The sequence below is a fragment of the Spinacia oleracea genome, chromosome 4 (genome assembly GCF_020520425.1).
Source record: "Spinacia oleracea cultivar Varoflay chromosome 4, BTI_SOV_V1, whole genome shotgun sequence".
Taxonomy (NCBI): domain Eukaryota; kingdom Viridiplantae; phylum Streptophyta; class Magnoliopsida; order Caryophyllales; family Amaranthaceae; genus Spinacia; species Spinacia oleracea.
In genome coordinates, this window is record NC_079490.1 from 88,727,126 (window position 1) to 88,749,406 (window position 22,281).

Consider the following 22,281-nt stretch of genomic DNA (forward strand, 5'->3'; position numbering starts at 1 on the left):
TACATACACTGGCTCAAATACTATACCATCCCACCTGGAGTCACCCACGAAAAATCCTTCCGCATGAAAGTTTCCAGATTCATCTTAATCCATGGGATACTGTTCAGAAAATCAGTTGCAGGACCGTACCTGAGATGCTTAGATCATGGCGAGATCGAGTCGACATTATGCAACATACATGATGGCGAATGTGGAAACCACGCTGGAGGAAGAAGCTTAGCCCACAAAACGCTTACCATGGGATATTATTGGCCCACCATGAAAAAAGACGCAATCGCCTTCGCCAGGAAATGCGACTCTTGCCAGCGGTTCGCATCTATCTCTCACCAACCCTGTGAAGTGCTCCATCCCATCTTGTCCCCCTGGCCCTTCATGAAGTGGGGGATGGACATAGTAGGACCCTTACCACAAGCATCAGGGCAGCGCGTCTTCATGTTAGCAATGACTGATTACTTCTCCAAGTGGATCGAAGCAGAACCATTTAAACGAGTTCGAGATACCGAGGTCATCTCGTTGATCAAGCGAAATGTCCTTAGTCGGTTCGGTATCCCTTCCGAGATCGTCTGCGACAATGGTTCTCAGTTCATCAGCAACAAAACCAAGGAATTCTACAGTAGGTAGAACATCACCCTGCACACCTAAACACCAAGGTACCCTTAAGCAAATGACCAAGCCGAGTCAAGTAACAAAATCATCATCAACAACCTCAAGAAACGCCTTGACAACGCCAAAGGAAGATGGGCAGACGAATTACCTATGATCCTTTGGGCTGACAGAACAACACCTAAGACGGCAACCAATCATACTCCTTTCTCTCTAGTCTTTGGTTGTGAGGCAGACATCCCTCCCGAAGTCGAGCTCCCCACAGCAAGAAGCAGTTTCATGGCACCAGGAATGAACGATTCAGTCTTGGCCTACGACATCGATACCGTCGACGAACTCAGAGAAGCAGCATTAGCCAGAATGGCGTCCTATCAACAAGCAGTCGCAAATAGTTACAACAAGAATGTGAGAGTTCGAGTATTTCAGCAAGGAGATTGGGTTCTGCGCAAAGTCTTTCCAAATAAGAAGGATCCTCGACACGGCAAGTTAGCTCCGACATGGGAAGGTCCTTATCAGATTATAAGACGAACAGGTCATGGCGCACACGAGTTGGTTGACAGAGACGGTACATCTATCCCAAGGAGCTGGAATGCGACACACTTGAAACTGTACCATTTCTGAACACTTGAGTCTTTTTCTTTTTGTAGTTTTTCCTAACACACAGGAACTCTGGCATCCATCGCAATTATGTCGACACCCCTAGAAACGGTGTGGGCACGACGTATTGCGAAACCGAGAACATCTCGGACAACACGCATTTACAAGTGACAAAAGAAGTTAAGTCTCTCATCTCTGTCTTTTTTACTTCTTTTTCTTCTTGAACTGTATTATTATCATTACCGACTTAGGCATCGGAGGGCCGTTGGCTCCACCAACGGCCAACCTTCACGCCATCGTCTCGATTTGCAGATAACAATATGATGCCAGCATGAACGCACATCTAGAGGGAGTAGCAAACATGTGCATACGCCTCGACTTCGTCTAGTATTCCTCCCGAACTCTTTTTCTTTTCCTCTCCTTGTCGCAATTTCGTTTCATTTCATGTTGCTCTGTACTGACTTAAGCATCGGAGGGTCATTGGCTCCACCAACGGCCAACCCTCAAGCTCTGCTATGTTGACAGCATGATGCTCACATGATGACGAATTCGACAAGGAGATGATGGATGATTTGAAGTATACAACACAGAATACAAAGAAGCAAAAACTCGAAATCATACACACATGTTCAAGGAAACAAGTACAAGGGAAACATTGTCAATTTTATTCATTCAAACATACTTGTATACATTACACATTGCAATTTTACAAACTACAAAACACAATTTAGGCCATGACAAAAACGCCTGGTACACTACAATGTACATTACATACACAAACGGAATACAGATCTACATTTTTTACAGTATACATTTCACAGCATCCTGCCGACAGGCTGGAGGCGTCGCCAAAGTCAAAGTCGAGGTATGTGCCCAACCTGCAAAACAAAACACAAAACCAAGCACATTTTTTCCCAAACACAAGCAAACAACACAAAATTGAAAGTCCACAAATATTTACATGACTTGCCCCCTTGGACAAGCCCAAAAACACCCAAAAGACTGCCGCCATTAAGGCGAAACACAACCACAATATCTTTTCTGACCTCCTCAAAGGCCAAACACATAAATATTGTTTAAAATAAACCATTGTTTAAAGCAAACACCATTGAAATCTTTAAATTTTTTAAGGAGGGGGGACAGAGCTACTCCTGAGGACCTGCTGGACCTGCATTCTCCCCTTGTTTGCCATTGCCTGGTGCCGCCACCGTCTCGGCATTGGGGCTGGTTGCTGTTGCACCCTCCTCAACGTCTTCTTCATCGCTAACGGCACCAGGGGGGATATAGTCCTCGGGGAATGCAGCGTTGAACTGAGCAATATCTTCGTCAGGAGTCCAGCTCACATGTTTGCCCCCCTTGAATTCCTCCATCATCTCAGCCTTCATCTTCCAAGTGTAGTAACCAGCACACTCGAAAATCCTCGCCTTGACTTTGGAGAGAGACGTCTTCAGCTCGTCGACCTCAGCAACCAACGTCTCCTTCTCGGCATTCAACGTTGCAATCTCAGCAGCCCCCTTTTCTTGCGCCACCTGCAGCGCCTCAGCTCTGGTCGTCGCCTCCTTGGCCACGCCGCCAAGGCGGCCAGCTTCCTGCTTTGCTTTCTTCATGTCGTTTTTCAGTTTTACTATTTGATCCTCTAACATTATGACATGATGGCGTGTAGCTAAAGCAGATTGCAGGGCCTATTTAAACAGGAAAAGAAAATTCTAATCCACTGAATGACGAGACGATGATGGCATGCAACAAAATAAGGAGACAAAGAGTAAGCAAACAAAACATACCCTCCATGCATCCAAGACGCTCTCAACAGTTGCAGCAACTGGGAACAGGGACTCTTGACGCTCTCGGCTGGACGGCATCCACAGGCGGTCGACCTCAGGCCAAAGCTGGACTCGTGGCACGTCTGCCGACCCATAGTCGTTAGGAAACTCCACAGCAAGCTTTCTCTTCCGAGAAGGAGGCGACAACTTTTTCTCAGCAGGCATGGACAGACCGGTTTCCCCAGTCATCGTGGAGTCGATGGAAGCCTTTGGCGGCCTCGGAGGTGACAGCACAGTGATGGGTTTAGGTTGAGACACACTCCCCAGTGTCTCCAACCTTTTCCTCATCAACGCGTCCGCAGAGGGAGCCTTGCCAGAGCGTGTCGACGGGCCAGTTCCTGTAGAAAGCATTTTCGACGACACAGTCTCGTCACAACAGTTGTAATTTATATTTGTTTTGAAAAGGGCAACGAACCCGAAGCTGTAAACTAACCCTAACCCATGTTTACCTGTTGATGTCGACATATTTGCAGGCTCAGAGATCTCTTCTTCTTGAGAGGTTTCTTCACGTTCGAACTTGATGTCAATGAAAGCTCTGTCCTTTAGAGGGACTCCTAACAGCACGGCAGTTTTTTCTACCGCCTCGGCACCGACTCCAACCGTGTCAAATGATGCGCCTACAAAAAGAAGAAAGTGAGACAAAGTCAAATCATCATTGCATTGACGCCGTCAGTGTTGGGAGGATCAAGGGGCAGTTTCCACCCTTTTTTTCTAAAAGAACCCATTTCTCCTTTTGAACTTCCCGGAATAAATTCAAAATGGGTTTGGGGACAATTGTTAGGGGGGAAAATACTCTCTTGGTGACGTGGACAGACGTGGCAAGTAATGCTTATGTGGCTACCAGCAAGACGTGTGGTAGCAACTTTCAGACCCGCCTTCAACGGCTGGGATCAAGACAGCCGTTACAAACCGTTGATGAAGCCGACCATTATTACGCTTTTTTACTCAATTATGTGCAATTAAGCACGAACGTTACATTCTTATTACGAAGGCCTATAAAATGGCTTAACTTTGTCAGTTTGAAAAAGACGAATACTAAGTAATAACAATACTATTATTCCATGCTATTACAACTTGCTCTCGTTACTCTAAATTATCTAGCTCGATCGATTGTTAGCACCATCATCAAGGCAAGTTCGTCTCTAAGTAGAATTTTCCCAAAACAGATGGCAAGGTTCGAATGTGGGTTGATTACAGGGATCTTAACAGGTCTAGCCCTAAAGACTGTTTTCCACTGCCTCACATCGACATATTGGTCGACAACACAGCAAGTCACGCCTTACGCAGGCTACAATCAGATTAACATGGCAGAGTACGATATGGAGAAAACAACCTTCATTACTCAGTGGGGTACATATTGTTAGGTTATGATACATATGAACAACATAAATCATGCGGAAAAACCTTAATGCCAGGAATCATATTAATAGCACATAACCATATAATTAGTCTAGGATGCACACACTTTGTAGCGTGCCCTCCCTAGCTGCGCCCGAACCGAACAAGAACAAGTCTTTAGGACTCCAAGTGTCGTCCCTCCGTAGAAAGTCCACAGCACGTCCGGATCCGCCTCAAGATTGACCAACTAGAATCGCCCTTAAGGTACTAGCATTTTCGGCTAATAGGGCAACAATATGACTGAAATTTTGCTCTCAAAATGTCACTCTGGATACTTGAAAAACTCGTCCATAAATTTAGAACCTAGGCACATATTTATAGGGCTATGGAAAGGGATTTAGAATCCTATTAGGATACTAATTAGTTTAATTAGAATTTCATAAAACTCTTTTAAACTAATTCTATCTATTAGGATTAGGATTTAATCAATGAACGAATTCCATTAGCTTAAGGATTCATATTGAACACAAACGTTGCACGACCACGAGCATACCGCACAGCCCACGCAAGCCTTGCGACCCACACGAGCAGGCGCAGCTCGCACCCCACGAGCGTCAGCCAACCCGCGCGCGCGCGCCTTGGCCTTGCTGGGCCTGGCCTTGCGCTGGGCCTGGCGTGGCCTTGGCTGCGTTGTGTTGGGAGCTTGGTTTGCTGGACACGGGCCTGGCTTCACTTTGGTCCTTCATCTAGCAAGTCTCGTCCGATGCGCTTCCGATTAATTTCCCGATTCCGGAATTTATTTCCGATACGAACAATATTTAACATTTCCGATTCCGAAATTAATTTCCGTTTCGAACAAATATTTAATATTTCCGTTTTCGGAATTATTTTCTGATTCCAATTATATTTCCGATTCCGACAATATTTCCGTTTCCGGCAATATTTCAGATTCCGGCAATATTTCCATTTCCGATAATATTTTCCGATACGTACCATGTTTCCGTTTCCGACAACATCTACGACTTGGATAATATTTATATTTCCAATACGATCCATATTTCCGTTTCCGGCAATGTCATCGTTTCCGGAGTATTCATTGTTTTGCCTTTGATGATCTTAGCTCCCACTGAAACCAAGATCCGTCGATTCCGAATATCCATAGATGGAGTATTTAATGCCATTAAATACTTGATCCGTTTACGTACTATTTGTGTGACCCTACGGGTTCAGTCAAGAGTAAGTTGTGGATTAATATCATTAATTCCACTTGAACTGAAGCGGCCTCTGGCTAGGCATTCAGCTCACTTGATCTCACTGAATTATTAACTTGTTAATTGATACTGAACCGTATTTATTAGACTTAACATTAAATGCATACTTGGACCAAGGGTATTATTTCCTTCAGTCTCCCACTTGTCCTTAGGGACAAGTGTGCATTTCCTAATTCCTTTGTCTCTCGGTGCTTGCTCTTGAACGAAAGGTAAGAGTTGCATCCTTATTATGTCCAGAGGTGTTTCTTGGTTTCAGAGTTCAACTGATCAAATAAACAGATAATCATAGCCTATGATTCATCTGAGCACGGCCATGCATTTTACAGTTTCTAGCTCTCCGAGTGGCCTTGTACAACTTTTAGCATCTCATCCCGATTTATGGGAGGACAATCCCAATCTTGCGATCGTGAGATTAGACTTCGTTTGATAGGTGATTACCTGAGCGTTGCCTTTATAGCCTCCTTTTACGGTGCGACGGTTGACAACGTCAAAGTAAGCAGTTCTCAAACAAGTAATCTCAAATCACTCAGGTATTGAGGATTTAGTGTCTAATAATTTTAATAAAATTTACTTATGACAGATTTTCATCTCTTACAGTAAAGTTTCATAGGTGTGTCTGATACTAGTCTTCCCAAAGTAAGTATCTATGCAAATGATTACGACATTGACATGTCCACATAGTTCAAGAAACAGAACTACTAGCCATCTTGCATTCTAGTCGTCTAACGTTTTCTATGCGTCCATCTTTATAGAAAATTCCGACCAGGGACCATTTTCAACTTTTGACATTCAAGTTCACTTGATAGACATTTCTTAGTCACAGGACTGGTCCTGACAGTCTATCTTGAATATATCGTCAAATTGAAGGGACTCATCATTTAATAAACCACAAATTAAATGGAAAAATGAATTCTATTCATTTATTGTGAATGAGTAACCACTAATGTTTTACAAAGAATTAAACTCTAAAACTTTTAAAACATTAAACAAGGACATCAAAGCCATTCTCCAATATGCTTGATTCCCATAGCTGCAGTGTGCGAGTTGTGCTTCGCCTGCGGCAGAGGTTTAGTTAATGGATCTGAGATGTTGTCATCAGTTCCAATCTGTCTTATCTCGACTTCTTTTCTTTCAACGAACTCCCGTAGAAGGTGAAATCTACGAAGTACATGCTTGACTCTCTGGTGGTGTCTAGGCTCCTTTGCCTGTGCAATAGCTCCGTTATTATCATAATATAGAGCTATTGGTCCTTTAATACAGGGGACTACACCAAGTTCACCTATGAACTTCCTTAGCCATATAGCTTCCTTTGCTGCTTCATGTGCAGCAATGTACTCCGCTTCAGTTGTTGAATCCGCAATGGTGCTTTGCTTAGCACTTTTCCAGCTTACTGCACCTCCGTTGAGGCAGAAGAGAAACCCAGACTGTTATCTGAAATCATCTTTGTCGGTTTGGAAACTTGCGTCCGTATAGCCTATAACAATTAATTCATCATCTCCACCATAGACCAAGAAGTCATCTTTGTGCCTTTTCAGGTACTTCAGAATATTCTTGGCAGCAGTCCAATGTGCCTCTCCTGGGTCTGACTGGTATCTGCTCGTAGCACTGAGTGCATACGCAACATCCGGGCGTGTACATATCATAGCATACATTATTGAACCAATCAATGATGCATATGGAATCCCACTCATTCGTCTACGCTCATCAAGTGTTTTTGGGCACTAAGTCTTGCTTAGACTCATTCCATGAGACATGGGTAGGTAGCCTCGTTTGGAGTCTGCCATCTTGAACCTTTCAAGCACCTTATTGATATAAGTGCTCTGACTAAGTCCAATCATCTTTTTAGATCTATTTCTGTAAATCTTGATGCCCAGTATGTACTGTGCTTCTCCTAGATCCTTCATCGAAAAACATTTCCCAAGCCAAATCTTGACAGAGTTCAACATAGGAATGTCATTTCCGATAAGTAATATGTCGTCGACATATAATAATAGAAAAGCAATTTTGCTCCCACTGACCTTCTTGTATACACAAGATTCGTCTGCGTTCTTGATGAAACCGAAGTCACTGACTGCTTCATCTAAACGTATATTCCAGCTCCTTGATGCCTGCTTCAATCCGTAGATTGATTTCTTAAGCTTGCATACCTTTTTAGAATTCTTTGGATCCTTAAAACCCTCAGGTTGTGTCATAAACACAGTGTCTGTTAAAACGCCGTTTAAGAAAGCGGTTTTGACATCCATCTGCCATATTTCGTAATCGTAATATGCAGCGATTGCTAACATTATCCGAATAGACTTTAGCATTGCAACTGGTGAAAAGGTTTCATCGTAATCCACACCGTGGACTTGCCTGTAACCTTTTGCAACCAATCTAGCTTTGAAAACTTCAATTTTCCCATCCTTGTCTTTTTTCAGTTTGAAAACCCATTTGCTTCCAATGGCTTGGTAGCCATCTGGCAAATCGACCAAATCCCAAACTTGGTTTTCTGACATGGAGTCTAATTCGGATTGCATGGCTTCTTGCCATTGCTTGGAGCTAGGGCTCGTCATAGCTTGTTTGTAAGTCGCAGGTTCATTACTTTCAAGTAATAGAATGTCATAGCTCTCGTTCGTCAAAATACCTAAGTACCTTTCCGGTTGAGATCTATATCTCTGCGATCTGCGCGGGGTTACATTTCTAGATGGTCCATGATTCTCACCAGATACTTCTAAAGATCTCTGAGTTTAATCCTGAATGTCATCTTGAGCATTCTCTAGATTTTGTTGTTCGACTCGAATTTCTTTGAGGTCTACTTTTCTCCCACTTGTCATTTTGGAAATGTGATCCTTTTCCAAAAAGATACCATCTCGAGCAACAAACACCTTGTTCTCAGATGTATTGTAGAAGTAATACCCCTTTGTTTCCTTTGGGTAGCCCACAAGGATACATTTGTAAGATTTTGGATGAAGTTTGTCTGAAATTAATCGTTTGACGTATACTTCACATCCCCAAATCTTAAGAAAAGACACATTTGGAGGCTTTCCAAACCATAACTCATATGGAGTCTTTTCAACAGCTTTAGACGGAGCTCTATTTATAGTGAGTGCGGCTGTATTTAGTGCATGTCCCCAAAATTCTATTGGAAGTTCGGCCTGACCCATCATGATCTAACCATGTCTAGCAAGGTTCTGTTCCTCCGTTCCGACACACCGTTCCATTGTGGTGTTCCAGGAGGAGTCAATTCTGCTAGAATTCCACATTCTTCAGATGGTCATCAAATTCATAGCTCAGATATTCACCGCTTCTGTCAGATTGCAGTGCCTTAATCTTCTTTCCTAATTGATTCTCTACTTCACTCTGAAATTCCTTGAATTTGTCAAAGGATTCAGACTTATGCTTCATTAGGTAGACATAACCATATCTACTGAAGTAATCAGTGAAAGTGATAAAGTAGCTGAAACCACCTCTAGCATTTGTATTCATTGGTCCACATACATCTGTATGGATTAAACCCAATAGTTCATTTGCTCTTTCTCCAACTTTAGAGAAAGGTTGCTTTGTCATTTTGCCAAGTAAACATGATTCGCACTTACCATAATCCTCTGAGTCAAATGGTTCTAGAATTCCTTCCTTTTGAAGTTTTTCTATCCGTTTCAAGTTAATATGGCCTAATCGACAATGCCACAGATAGGTGAGATCTGAATCATCCTTTTTGGCCTTTTTGGTATTTATGTTATAAACTTGTTTGTCGTGATCTAATAAATAAAAGTCCATTGACTAATCTAGCAGATCCATAAAACATCTCTTTAAAATAAAACGAGCAACTATTATCTTTTATTAAAAAGGAAAATCCCTTAGCATCCAAGCAAGAAACATAAATGATGTTTTTAGTAAGACTTGGAACATGGAAACACTCTTCCAGTTCCAAAACTAGCCCAGAGGGCAACGACAAATAATAAGTTCCTACAGCTAATGCATCAGTCCGTGCTCCATTTCCCATTCGTAGGTCGACTTCACCCTTGTTTAACCTTCTACTTCTTCTTAGTCCCTGTGGATTGGAACATAAGTGTGAGCCACAACCAGTATCTAATACCCAAGAAGTTGAATTACAGTCTATAACGAAAATACCTGAAGATGGAACGACTGTTCCGTTCTTCTGATCTTCCTTAAGCTTCAAGCAGTCTCCTTTCCAATACCCCCTTCTTCTTACAGTAGAAGCATTTAGATTCAGAAGTGGGTTGACTGTCCTTCCTCTTTTCAGACTTGGCGCCAATTTGCTTAGTCGGGCTGGCCTTCTTGCCACCTTTTTGAGCATTCCTCTTCTTTCCAGATTTCTTGAACTTGCCCCCACGCACCATAAGCACATCTTGCTTATCTCTTTTGAGCGTCTTTTCAGCGGTATTCAGCATACCGTGAAGCTCAGTGAGCGTTTTGTCCAGACTATTCATACTGTAGTTCAGCTTGAACTGATCATACCCGCTATGAAGAGAATGGAGGATGGTGTCTATAGCCAATTGCTGATCCAGCCGACTCATATTCTCAATGAGTCCAATCATTTTGAGAACATGTGTACTTACGGTCTCGCCCTTCTTAAGCTTGGTCTCAAGAATTTGCCTATGAGTCTCGAATCTTTCGACTCGAGCCAGATATTGGAACATGTTCTTTAACTCACTGATGATCGTGAAAGCATCTGAGTTGATGAACGTTTTCTGTAGATCTGCACTATGGTTGCAAGAATTAGACATTTCACATCCTTGTTGGCATCAATCCAACGATTGAGGGCTGCCTGAGTGACCCCTTCACCTGCGGCTTCGGGCATCGCCTCTTCCAGGACATACTCCTTTTCTTCCTGCATAAGAACTATTTGCAAGTTCCTTTGCCAGTCAAGGAAGTTTTTCCCGTTCAACTTCTCCTTTTCGAGAATTGATGGAATGTTGAATGAATTGTTGTTTGCCATAATTAAAACTACAATTATTGAAAAAGAATAAACAAATAAATAATCATTCACAGTTTCTCTTAATAAACTTAAATTCTAGCATACATGCATAATTTAATGTTCATTAAGCATTTTATTCAAGTTATGTGTTCCGGCAGGTGTGAATAAAATGATTCCAAGATCCTAAAACCCATTGAAGAATTAAGCACATTATGTATTTAGACTCGGTTCTAAAATCTTTTAGGTAAGAAAAAGCCTTTTGCTAATAGTCTAGAAACTACTCTTAGTTAATAGGTACGTCTAAGAGCTTATTAGGTAAACCTATCAATTTTGCCACGACATAAAAGGACTCCTTACTTATATCGTTGAGTTTCACCAAAACTAACATGTACTCACAATTATTTGTGTACCTTACCCCTTTAGGATCAATAAGTAACACCTCGCTGAGCGTAATCTATTACTAGATTGATGTAAAGGTTATCCAAGTAAGTGTTATTTTGGCATGGCACCTTTTAACTCAATTTTTAAGTTTGGAACTTAAGGCTCTTACTATGTTGGTTAGATTTTAAGTGAACTAAAATCCTTAATCATGCAACATAATCAAGCCATAATCTCATGCATAATTAAGACATATTTAAAAGCAATAAATAACTTAAACATGCATAAGATATAAATGTGATCTAGTATGGCCCGACTTCATCTTGAAGCTTCAACTTCAAAGTCCGTCTTGAAAATGGATTGGAAACTCCGTCTTGAATTTCACCATGGGAGGCGCCATTTTCTTCAAATAGGATAAGCTATAATTAAACTAATTAAAACTATTTGATGGTACGCAGACCATATTTAAAAGCAATAAAATTTGGTACTTTAGACCAATATTACATTCAAATTAATGGTACGCAGACCATATTTTCTATCCTATTTGGGCCATACTAGTCACTTTCAATAACCTGCAAAACAGTACATATACAATATATACCATTCACCCATTCATTATCATGAATGGCCCACATAGCTGGTTAGTAAAACACATTGTCATGCATCACATAAATATTTGCAGCAATTAATCAAGGGCACCAATAATCTACCAATTATTTAGTCCTTATTAATTCTAATCCAGTTGTTTAACCTTAAAGGATTTGTAGACCTAATCAAGAGTTTATGACTAAAGGCTCCCACTTAAACCAATAACTTTATATGCTTTACTAATTTTAAATATAAAAGTGTATTTCTAGTCTAACCGGAAACATACAAGTTTAATTAAAATTTAAAGCTCATATAAAATTATAATCGAATCCATTTAATTTATTTTCAGTTGAATTAAATGAACTTAAATTAATTCAAGGTTTTAATTTTAGTAAAATAATTAGTATAAATTAAAATTTATAATAATTAGAATAATCAAAATTAAATTCCGAGAAAAAAATTTAAATTATTAATTTTAAAGTTAATTAAAATTATTTCCGAACTGAAAATGCAAATTAAAATCAAAACGTGTCAATCGTCGCAATACGAGGCACTTGGGCTTGCGCCCAAGCCCCATCGATCCACGAGGCCCCATCGCCCCTCGACTGACCGTTGCACAAGTCACACACAGCCACACGCCACACGCAGCCACACGCCACACGCACGCGCAGCCATCGCTGGCCACGCTGCGCGCAGCCCCTGTGCTGTGTCGCGTCTGCTTGCTGCGCAAGGCAGCGCGCGCTGGGCGAGGGTTTGCTCCCTGCTCGCGCGTTCTGCTTGCTTGTTGGGCGGGCCAGGCGCGCTGTGGCGCAGCACCATCGATGCCCACGCGCGTCTTGCTCGTCGCTTGTGCCTTGCCTCGTCGCCCTCGCCCGTCGTATAGCACACACGGCCAGTACCAATGTCTCGCGTGCGCGCCATGCTATGTTGCTCGCTGCATTCGTACCACACGGGCAACGAGCTCCCTTGCTCGTCGTCGCATGCCCGCACTATACAACACCCCTTAAGGGTAACACGTAGCGTCCATTGCTTTGTGCATGCAACATTTATGAGCGTTACATAAAAATTTAAAAAATTTTAATTCAAAATTAACGACAAATTAATAAATCATATTAATTTCATAATTTTAGGGAGAAAAATCGAAAATTTATTAATCAATTAATTTTCGATTAACATGGATTCAAATCTAGGTCATAATAATTTTAAATTTATCACAAATTAACAATTTTTATGGTGGTTTTTAATCATGGATACCTAATTAAATCGTCAATTAATTATGAAAATCAAATCAATTCTAAATTATTCGAATTTCAACAAATTAATCACAATTACAAATTAGGTTGTATAATTAACAAGCTTAGGCATAAAAATTTGTTAAACATATACATTAGATCAATCAAAAATTCAAGATTTATCAACAAGAATCGCAAATATTCAATTTAACATCTTAAATTTACAAACTTTTGCGTTCGAAAAACTAAAACCTCCGAAAAGTCATAGTTAGGCTTCGAATTTAGGAATTCTGGGTTCGGCCGAAAATCACTCGATTTGGATGAGTAACGAAGAAACTGCCGAAAAACTGCGTACATATAATTAAATAAACGCAATTTGCAATTAATTAACAATTACGAAAATTAATCACCCCTTTATAATTCTTTGCAAATTTGTAAAATTTAACCATGTTTTAGCAATTATAGATCATGCAATAAATAAGAGGCTCGTGATACCACTGTTAGGTTATGATACATATGAACAACATAAATCATGCGGAAGAACCTTAATGCCAGGAATCATATTAATTGCACATAATCATATAATTAGTCTAGGATGCATACACTTTGTAGCGTGCCCTCCCTAGCTGCGCCCGAACCGAACAAGAACAAGTCTTTAGGACTCCAAGTGTTGTCCCTCCGTAGAAAGTCCACAACACGTCCAGATCCGCCTCAAGATTGACCAACTAGAATCGCCCTTAACGTACTTAGAATTTTTGGCTAATAGGGCAACAATATGACTGAAATTTTGCTCTCAAAATGTCACTCTGAATACTTGAAAAACTCGTCCTTAAATTGTGAACCTAGGCACATATTTATAGGGCTATGGAAAGGGATTTAGAATCCTATTAGGATACTAATTAGTTTAATTAGAATTTCATTAAAACTCTTTTAAACTAATTCTATCTATTAGGATTAGGATTTAATCAATGAACGAATTCCATTAGCTTTAGGATTCGTATTGAACATAAACGTTGCACGACTAAGAGCATACCGCACAGCCCGCGCAAGCGTTGCGGCCCACACGAGCAGGCGCAGCTCGCTGCCCACGAGCGTCAGCCCACCCGCGCGCGCGCCTTGGCCTTGTTGGGCCTGGCCTTGCGATGGGCCTGGCGTGGCCTTGGCTGCGTTGTGTTGGGCGCTTGGCTTGCTGGACGCGGGCCTGGCTTCGTGCTGGGCCTTCGTCTAGCAAGTCTCATCCGATGCTAATTCGTACGATGCGCTTACGATTAATTTCCCGATTCCGGAATTTATTTCCGATACGAACAATATTTAACATTTTCGATTCCGGAATCAATTTCCGTTTCGAACAAATATTTAATATTTCTGTTTTCGGAATTATTTTCCGATTCCAATAATATTTCCGATTCCGACAATATTTCCTTTTCCGGCAATATTTCAGAGTCCGACAATATTTCCATTTCCGATAATATTTTCCGATACGTACCATGTTTCCGTTTCCGGCAACATCTACGACTTGGATAATATTTATATTTCGATACGATCCATATTTCCGTTTCCGGCAATATCATCGTTTTCGGAGTATTCATTGTTTTTCCTTTGACGATCTTAGCTCCCACTAAAACCAAGATCCTTCGATTCCGAATATCCATAGATGGAGTATTTAATGCCATTAAATACTTGATCCGTTTACGTACTCTTTGTGTGACCCTACGAGTTCAGTCAAGAGTAAGTTGTGGATTAATATCATTAATTCCACTTGAACTGAAGCGGCCTATAGCTAGGCATTCAGCTCACTTGATCTCACTGAATTATAACTTGTTAATTAATACTGAACCGCATTTATTAGACTTAACATTAAATGCATACTTGGACCAAGGGCATTATTTCCTTCACATATTGCTACACAGTTATGCCGTTTGGACTGAAGAACCCAGGGGATACCTATCAAAGAACAGCCACAACCATTATGAGCGACATGATTCACAAAGAAATCAAGGTATATGTCAACGATATGATAGTCAAATCTAGAGAGAGACATGAGCAAACAACAATACTTCAAAAATTCTTCGACAAGCTCAGACAATTCAATATGAGGCTCAATCCTCAAAAATGTGCATTCGGGGTGACATCAGGCAAGTTACTCGGGTATGTCATCAGTTCTCGGGGCATCGAGGCTGATCCTTCGAAAATCAAGGCCATTCTAGACATGAAACCGCCAGCGAATGAGAAAGAAACTTGGGGGTTCCTTGGAAAGTTTTTTTTTTTTGCTAAGAAAGAGAGAATAATATTAATTAGATCAACAATTACAACTTAAGCCAACTCCAAGCAATAAAAACCAACTAGGTTGGACTCTATGCCCTTTAAATCAGCAAAAACAAAGCTAAAACAAGCTCTAAAAAACACAACCAGAATGCCTAAAAGGCTATTACAATTTTGTGAACCAGTCACTATCCCTCTTGCTTACATGTTTTGGCAAAACTACCTGAATTCTGCTCTTGACCATTTGCTTCAAAGCCTCCATACTCTGAACTTTGAAACTCTACTTTGTCCAGCTTTCCTGAATAACTGAACCAAATTGCCATGAATAGAGAAGCCAATCCACTGGTGAACTGCTATAATAATTTGCCTACTATACTGGCACTGAAAGAATAAATGCTGATGAGTCTCATCATCCATTCCACAAATCAAACAACTAGTAGATTGACTAATGCCTATCTTTGCTAGCTTTTCTATAGTCCGAAGCTTGGATTGAACAGCTAACCAGCAGATGAATCTATGCTTTGGAACATTTAGCCTATTCCACACCATTTTATCCCAATGCACCCTTGGCTTATTCCCTACAAGTTTCTCGTACACTTGTTTCACTGAATACTGAGGCATGTTTTCAAATTCTGCAGGAGTAAAAAACTGTTTTAGTTTCTCCTTTGTATTACAAACTTGTTTCCAGTACCAGCTAGCAGTAGAGCCAGGCTGATACTCCCACCAATCCCCATGCTTTAAGTAGACTGAATTGATCCACCTAATCCACACATTATCCTGCTTCTTGACTAAAGCCAATACATATTTTCCCATAAAGGCTATATTCGAAGTCTGAACATCTCTAAACCCCAGACCTCCAGTTTGCTTGTCACTACAGACCTTATCCCAAGCTATGTTGCTTGGTTTATGACTGAAAGCATGACCACTCCATAGGAAGGATCTGTAGATCTTCACTATATCTTGTAGAACACTTTTTGGAAGCACATATATTTGAGCCCAATACATATGCAAACTTAGCAAAACTGAGTTAACAAGCTGCATTCTTGTTGTATAGGATAAATTCCTAGAACTCCAAACTTTGATCCTGGTTATCATCTTATCCACCAGATGAGCACACTGAGCCACAGAAATCTTCTTAGAGAATATAGGAACACCCAAGTATTTAAAAGGCAGCATACTTCTAGAAAATCCAGAAACATCCACTACCCTCTGAATATCAGATTCCTGCATACCATGACAGTAGATAGAAGATTTTTGTTGATTTTCCTTTAAGCCAGAAGAATTAGAAAACAACTTGAAAGCTTGAAGCAACAAGTAAATAGACTGATAATCTCCCTTGCTACAGATAATCAGATCATCAGCAAAACATAAGTGAGTAAGACCAATCCCCTTACACCTTGGATGAAATTGAAACTGAGGCATAGAGCTAACTCTATTCAGAATTCTAGACAAATATTCCATGCAAATGACAAACAGCAGAGGAGAAATAGGATCTCCTTGCCTCAAACCTCTCTTGGATTTAAAGAAGCCATGCATAGAACCATTCAGCATCAAAGAAAACATGGGAGTAGACACACATTGTATAACCATATCAACAAATTGCTTAGGGAAATCCAACAATTCCAGCATCTCCTGTAAGAAATGCCAATCAACAGTATCATAGGCTTTTTGAAGATCAATCTTCATAAGACAACTAGGCTTAACCCCTTTCCTCCCATAATGCCTGACTAAATCTTGAACAACCATAATATTATGAACTATGTATCTCCCATGAACAAAGCCTCCTTGATTCTCCAAAATGAAATCAGGAAGAACTTGTCTTAATCTCCCACACAAGACTTTTGTTATGCACTTATAGATGGTGTTGCAGCAAGAGATTGGCCTGAACTCACTCACATCTTTTGGACATTTAGTCTTAGGGATGAGAGTAATCACAGTGTGGTTCACCTCCTTCAAGATTTTTCCTTGCTGTAACATATCAAGGATGGCTGAAATGACTTCATCCCCAACAATATGCCAAGAATCTTTATAAAAATAAGAACCAAAGCCATCTGGACCAGGAGCTTTAATACCTGGAATAGAGAAAAGAGCCTTCTTAACTTCCTCTGCTGTATATGGAGCATTGAGAATAGCTTTATGATGATCCATACAAACTGGCCCCTGTTGAACCACCTCCCTGTTTACTGGTGTTCTATTATCAGAAGTACTACCTAGTAGCACTTTATAATAATCCAAGAAATCTTGGGACACCCCATCGGCTGTATCTTTCCATTCTCCTTTCATATCATAGATGCTATAAACTTGGTTCTGCACCTTCCTGTTCTTGATACTCTGGTGAAAAAGGGTAGTATTCTCATCCCCATCTTTAAGCCAAGACAATTTTGCTTTTTGACTGAGGAAAGCCAAATAAGCTTTATGTTTCTCCTTATAATCATGAATTGCAATCAACACTGCATCTGCAAAACCTTGATCAGTTGGATTACTATGCATTGTATTTTGTGCACTCACCATAGTCTGATAAGATCTCAAATTTGCAGCATGAATGTCTGTAAATTCTACTTTATTCAAATCTTTAAGAGCCAGTTTTACTCTTTTCAGCTTATTAATCAAGATGAACATTTTAGTTCCAAGAATATGTGTGTTCCAAGCCTGCTGAACAGTATCAGAAAACACAGTTGAAGACTTCCACATAGTAAAGTATTTAAAGGGTTTCTTCCCTCCATCATCTCTGGGATACATAGAAAGAAGTCCAGGAGAATGATCAAAATGACCTTCTGGCATAAAGCACACTTCAGCAACTGGAAAGCAAGATTTCCAAGCATGATTAGCCATAAATCTATCAATTTTTGAAAAAACCCTGTTATTTCCTTGTTGCTTGTTGTTCCGGGTAAAGAGATTACCCACACACTTAATATCTTCCATACCACAAGCATGCATACAATTGCTCACATCCACAATATCACTATGTCTTACAGGAGCTCCAATTCTCTCATCTAATGCCATAACAAAGTTGAAATCCCCACACACAATCCAGGGGTCTTGAGTATTAAGCAACAACAAATCCCTCCATAGATCTTTTCTCATACCAGCATCATTAAAAGCATAAACAAAAGTGCAATAAAAGGGCTGCCTACCACTTACAAGAGTAACATGGCAGTGAACAAACTGACTGGATGCAGCAACAATGTTAACTGTGAAGCAACCAGCCTTCCAAGCTACAACAATTCTACCACCAGAGTGATAGCTAGAGTTGCTAGTAAAACACCAGTTTACAAATACTTTCTGGTAAAGCTTCCCTAGATTAGAGATCGATATTCACCTTATGTTCCAGGAGTCCCACCAAACCCACTGCATACTTCTGAATGAAGTGATTAACCTCATTCTATTTCTGTATTGAGTTTATCCCCTGACATTCCAAGCTAACACTCTATCCATTAGAGTTGGAAGAGTTCCCTCCTCCAGGCATCACTATCCTTTGTTCATCCCCTTGATACTGTCCTCCTACCAATTCTTCATTATCAAGTAATGAAACCTCCAACACCTGAAAAAGATTAGAATTTCTAACTGGAGTTTCTAGACCAACTCTCACCCTGATTGGTCTCAAAGATCTCTGAAAACCTTCTTGATCCACAATAGGACTAACCACATGTTCACCCTGTACAGCTGATTGAACTGGAACTGATACAGGTGTGGAGCTTTCCTAACCCAAATCTTCTTCTGACCATGTCTGCATTCAGTCTGTAGGTGACCAAACATCTTGCATTTAGTGCACATTGTTTGCCTCCACTCATAAAATATGGAAACTCTCACCATAATGCCATTCTCATCTATAAAAGAGATAAAATCAGGTAATTCTTGAGACAATGGCACATCCACCATGACTCTAGCAAACTGAAGTTTATCTCTACAGATTGTGGCCTGATCCCTCCTTAGTGGCTTGCCTAATTGTGCCACAGTCCTAAACAATTCCTTTTCCCCCCAATATTTGAAGTTTAACTTTAATTGCACCCAAATTGGCACAGATTGAAGCTCTGGTGTATTCATGTTCAGATCAGAGTTCCAAGGTTTCAGAATACGGGGTTTGCTATCAAAGAAATAGTGTCCTTTCAACACCTTATCTCTCGAGTCCATAGTAAGAAATCTCACCAGGAAAACCCCCTTTCTCACCATGACAACCATGTCAACATTCAACTATTTCCATATCCTTCGAATGAAACCCTCCATGACATTGATAGGAGGATTAGCCCCCACAATGTAGCACACCACATCTGAACTCCAAAAATCAATCTCCTCTTGAATATCATCAAAATCGATTTCAACAGGGTTACTCTCATCACTTTGAATTTCACTAACATCAATATTATCAGAATCAGACTGTTCTGGATTCGATTTCATAGGTATTTCAACATTATTATCAATAATAGGTGCACTATCAGTAGCAGCAACTTCATCAAATTGATGCAATATAGGAATTTAAATCGCACCCGTTTCCATATTAGATCGAGCATTACCTTCTTTCATCTGATTTGTTGAGCCATGAATCACCTCCATAAACTCATTAAACGAATGCCTCACTTCTTATCGAGTTTGAAGATGTTGCAATCATGATTTTGGCGTGAAAATTTCATTTTCGAGCCCAAAATCCAGTGCTTCTACCCCCATAACCTCTTCAATACTGCGTGTTTTCAAAGCTTGTGAATCCGATGATGGTCCTCGAGGTTTGCCTTTACCATTTTCATGCTTGCTGCTTTGAGATTTCGAGCCAGATTTCCTTGCCATGGCTACGGTGCACGTTAAGCTAATATGCACCGAGAGAAAACTTGGGGAGAAAGTCTCTCAGCTTTTTTAGGTTCCTTGGAAAGTTACAATACATCAGCAAGTTCATTTCAAAACTCACCATGATTTGTGAGCCAGTGTTTCGAAAAATCCGCAAGAGTGAGCCCGAGGTATGGGACGAAGACTGTCAACATGCATTTGACCCTATCAAGGACTATCTTTCAAATCCACGAGTGTTAAAGCCAGCAATACCAGGGGCTCCTGTAGGGTTTTTTTTGTACTTTCCTTTTTTGTATTTCCCCTACGAGCCTTTGTATGTTTTTAGATTTCAAAGGAGTCCACACTAACCAATTTTAAGGGTCCCGTTTGGAAAGACCAAAATTGACTCTTCAGTGGATAAGGCATTGAATTTTAGAAACGGATGGGTGAGATCCGGGCAAGGGAACGAAGTGCTTATTCTGCGAGCTTTAAAAATTGTATTCGAGCACATGACAAGAAGCATTTTCGAATAACCCTAGCCATGACACTACGTGGGTTTGAACTTTGAATTTAGAACATAGAATTTCTACTTGTATCGTGACCACTTCGCTTTAAAGTTAATTTGAAGGAACCTAAGGCCGGTTTGTCCAAGAAATTATCTTTGTTAAGCGTGATGTAACTTTGCATTTTGTTGGATTTAGCATGTGATGTGATGAAAGCAATTAACAAGTAAAGCAACATCACAATGAGTAAATGAATTATTGAAAGTGCGTACAAAACCACATCACCTTAAAAAAATGCGAGTAAAGAGTGCGGAATTGAAATAGCAAGAATAAAGGTGCAATATTGAAATGCGATATTGAAAGGTTCGATATTCAAATGCGTTATTGAAAGGTGCGATATTGAAATGCGTTATTGAAAGGTGCGATATAGAAATGCGTTATTGAAATTGCGATATTGAAATGACGATATTGAAATTGCGATATTGAAATTGTACTATTGTATTTAAGATCCGAAAGCCAAACGACTACTTAATTATAAGTGTGTCCGACACGGATTCAATTCTAAAAATCTCTTCTTTAGGATGAGTTGCTCATCCAAAAGTGTCTTAGATTTTGATTATTGAAATTGAACTTTGAACATTGAATCTTGAACATTGAACTTGAATATTGAACTTAGGAGTCTTTAATCTCAAAGATTAGGCCTTTTAATGTCAAAAATGCATCACCTTTAATGTGCTCCATAACTTGAAAATGATTCTAGTTTAAGGAAGTGATTACAAACAACCTTAAACATCATAGAATCTTGAAAATGAGACTTATATTTGAACATTGAAATATGGAGTCTTGAATCTCAAAGATTAAACCTTTTAATGCTGAAAAGGCCTCACCTTTAATTTGCTCCATAACTTGAAAATGATTCTAGTTTAAGGAAGTGATTACAAACAACCTTAAACATCATGGAATCTTGAACTTTGTACTTGAATCATAAAAAGTGTTGATTTCATAAAAATATGTGATTGTTGTAAGTAACACTTTTGAGAGAAAAAGTGTCAACTTTACTAATCATTTTGGAATAAATTGAATCTTTCATGCCATAATTGAAATGGTGTTTTTGGACAATCATTTGGAGAGGGTTTCAAGTATGAAACCTCCCCAAAGATGACACCTTTGTATGATTTTCCTAGTTACCCAAAGGTATGAAACCTAAGTGGTTACATCATTGGATTTTGTATTAGAAATGTAGAAGGATAGAATACATTGTATATTTGAGTAAGGATTCGGAATTACCTAGTTAGGGTTAGGTTGGATTTCCGATTAGTGCTCCCAATTGCTTGAATATTTGAAATTGTATAGGAATTTTGTAGATCGAAAATTGATTTTTGTGTTTTGATTTTGAGATTGGATTTCAAAATTACGACGTTTGGTTTCTGATTTGCCGCCCTAAAATGCTTGGAAGTTACGGTTTAAATAGAAGATTAGATGGCTAAATTCCAAAAGCCAGCTGCGCCCAGCGCAGGGTCCTGCGTCTGACGCAGGCGACGTGGCTCAGGAAACGCCAAAGAAAGGACGATGGCGCCGTCCTTGCATTTGTCTTTTGTAGGTGTACCTTTGTATGAATTGTACGAAGTTGGCACATAGTGAAATCTTAATGATTAAGGCTTTGATTTTGGGACAAAAAACAAGCTGTTTTCGGGTTTTTGAATTCGGTCTTACGGGACGGGTCCCGGCTTGCTAGGTTTTGTGGGTCGGCGCCCAAATTTGGATTGCTTAGTGTCATTTTGACTGGAAAAGGCCTTGTACAACCAATGGAGAGGTCCATTGGGTGAGATTGTGTTTGGATTTTGAAATTGATTTTTGGAAATTGAATTTTGTACCGAGTCCCGTAATGGGAACGGGCTCGGGAATTGGACTTTGGCTCTTGGCCTTTGGAATATATTTTAGCAATCGGGACTTCCGCACGGAGTTGTACCAACCACCTAACAAGGATAATAGTATCGTCATTATCCCATACGGGAG

The 22,281-nt window shown here is 40.1% G+C and overlaps 1 protein-coding gene across 1 annotated transcript; it reads right to left on the reverse strand.

Moving 5' to 3' along the window:
• Positions 1–914: 914 nt before the first annotated feature.
• On the reverse strand, positions 915–18,388 carry LOC130471688 (uncharacterized). Its single transcript, XM_056841953.1, has 6 exons — positions 18,364–18,388; positions 15,384–18,303; positions 15,231–15,313; positions 3,470–3,637; positions 2,982–3,358; positions 915–971 (listed from the first exon to the last, which is right to left on the reverse strand). The coding sequence occupies exons 1-6, from the start codon at positions 18,386–18,388 to the stop codon at positions 915–917; spliced, it is 3,630 nt and encodes a 1,209-aa protein (XP_056697931.1).
• Positions 18,389–22,281: the final 3,893 nt, after the last annotated feature.

Coding starts and splice junctions, on each gene's coding strand:
- LOC130471688 (XM_056841953.1), bottom strand. CDS start 18,388: ATGAGGTTAATCACTTCATTCAGAA. Junction 18,304..18,363: donor GTTAATCACTTCATTCAGAA/GTATGCAGTGGG, acceptor TCTCTAATCTAG/GGAAGCTTTACCAGAAAGTA. Junction 972..2,981: donor GCGTCTTGGATGCATGGAGG/GTATGTTTTGTT, acceptor GCTTGTTGATAG/GACGCCATTCTGGCTAATGC.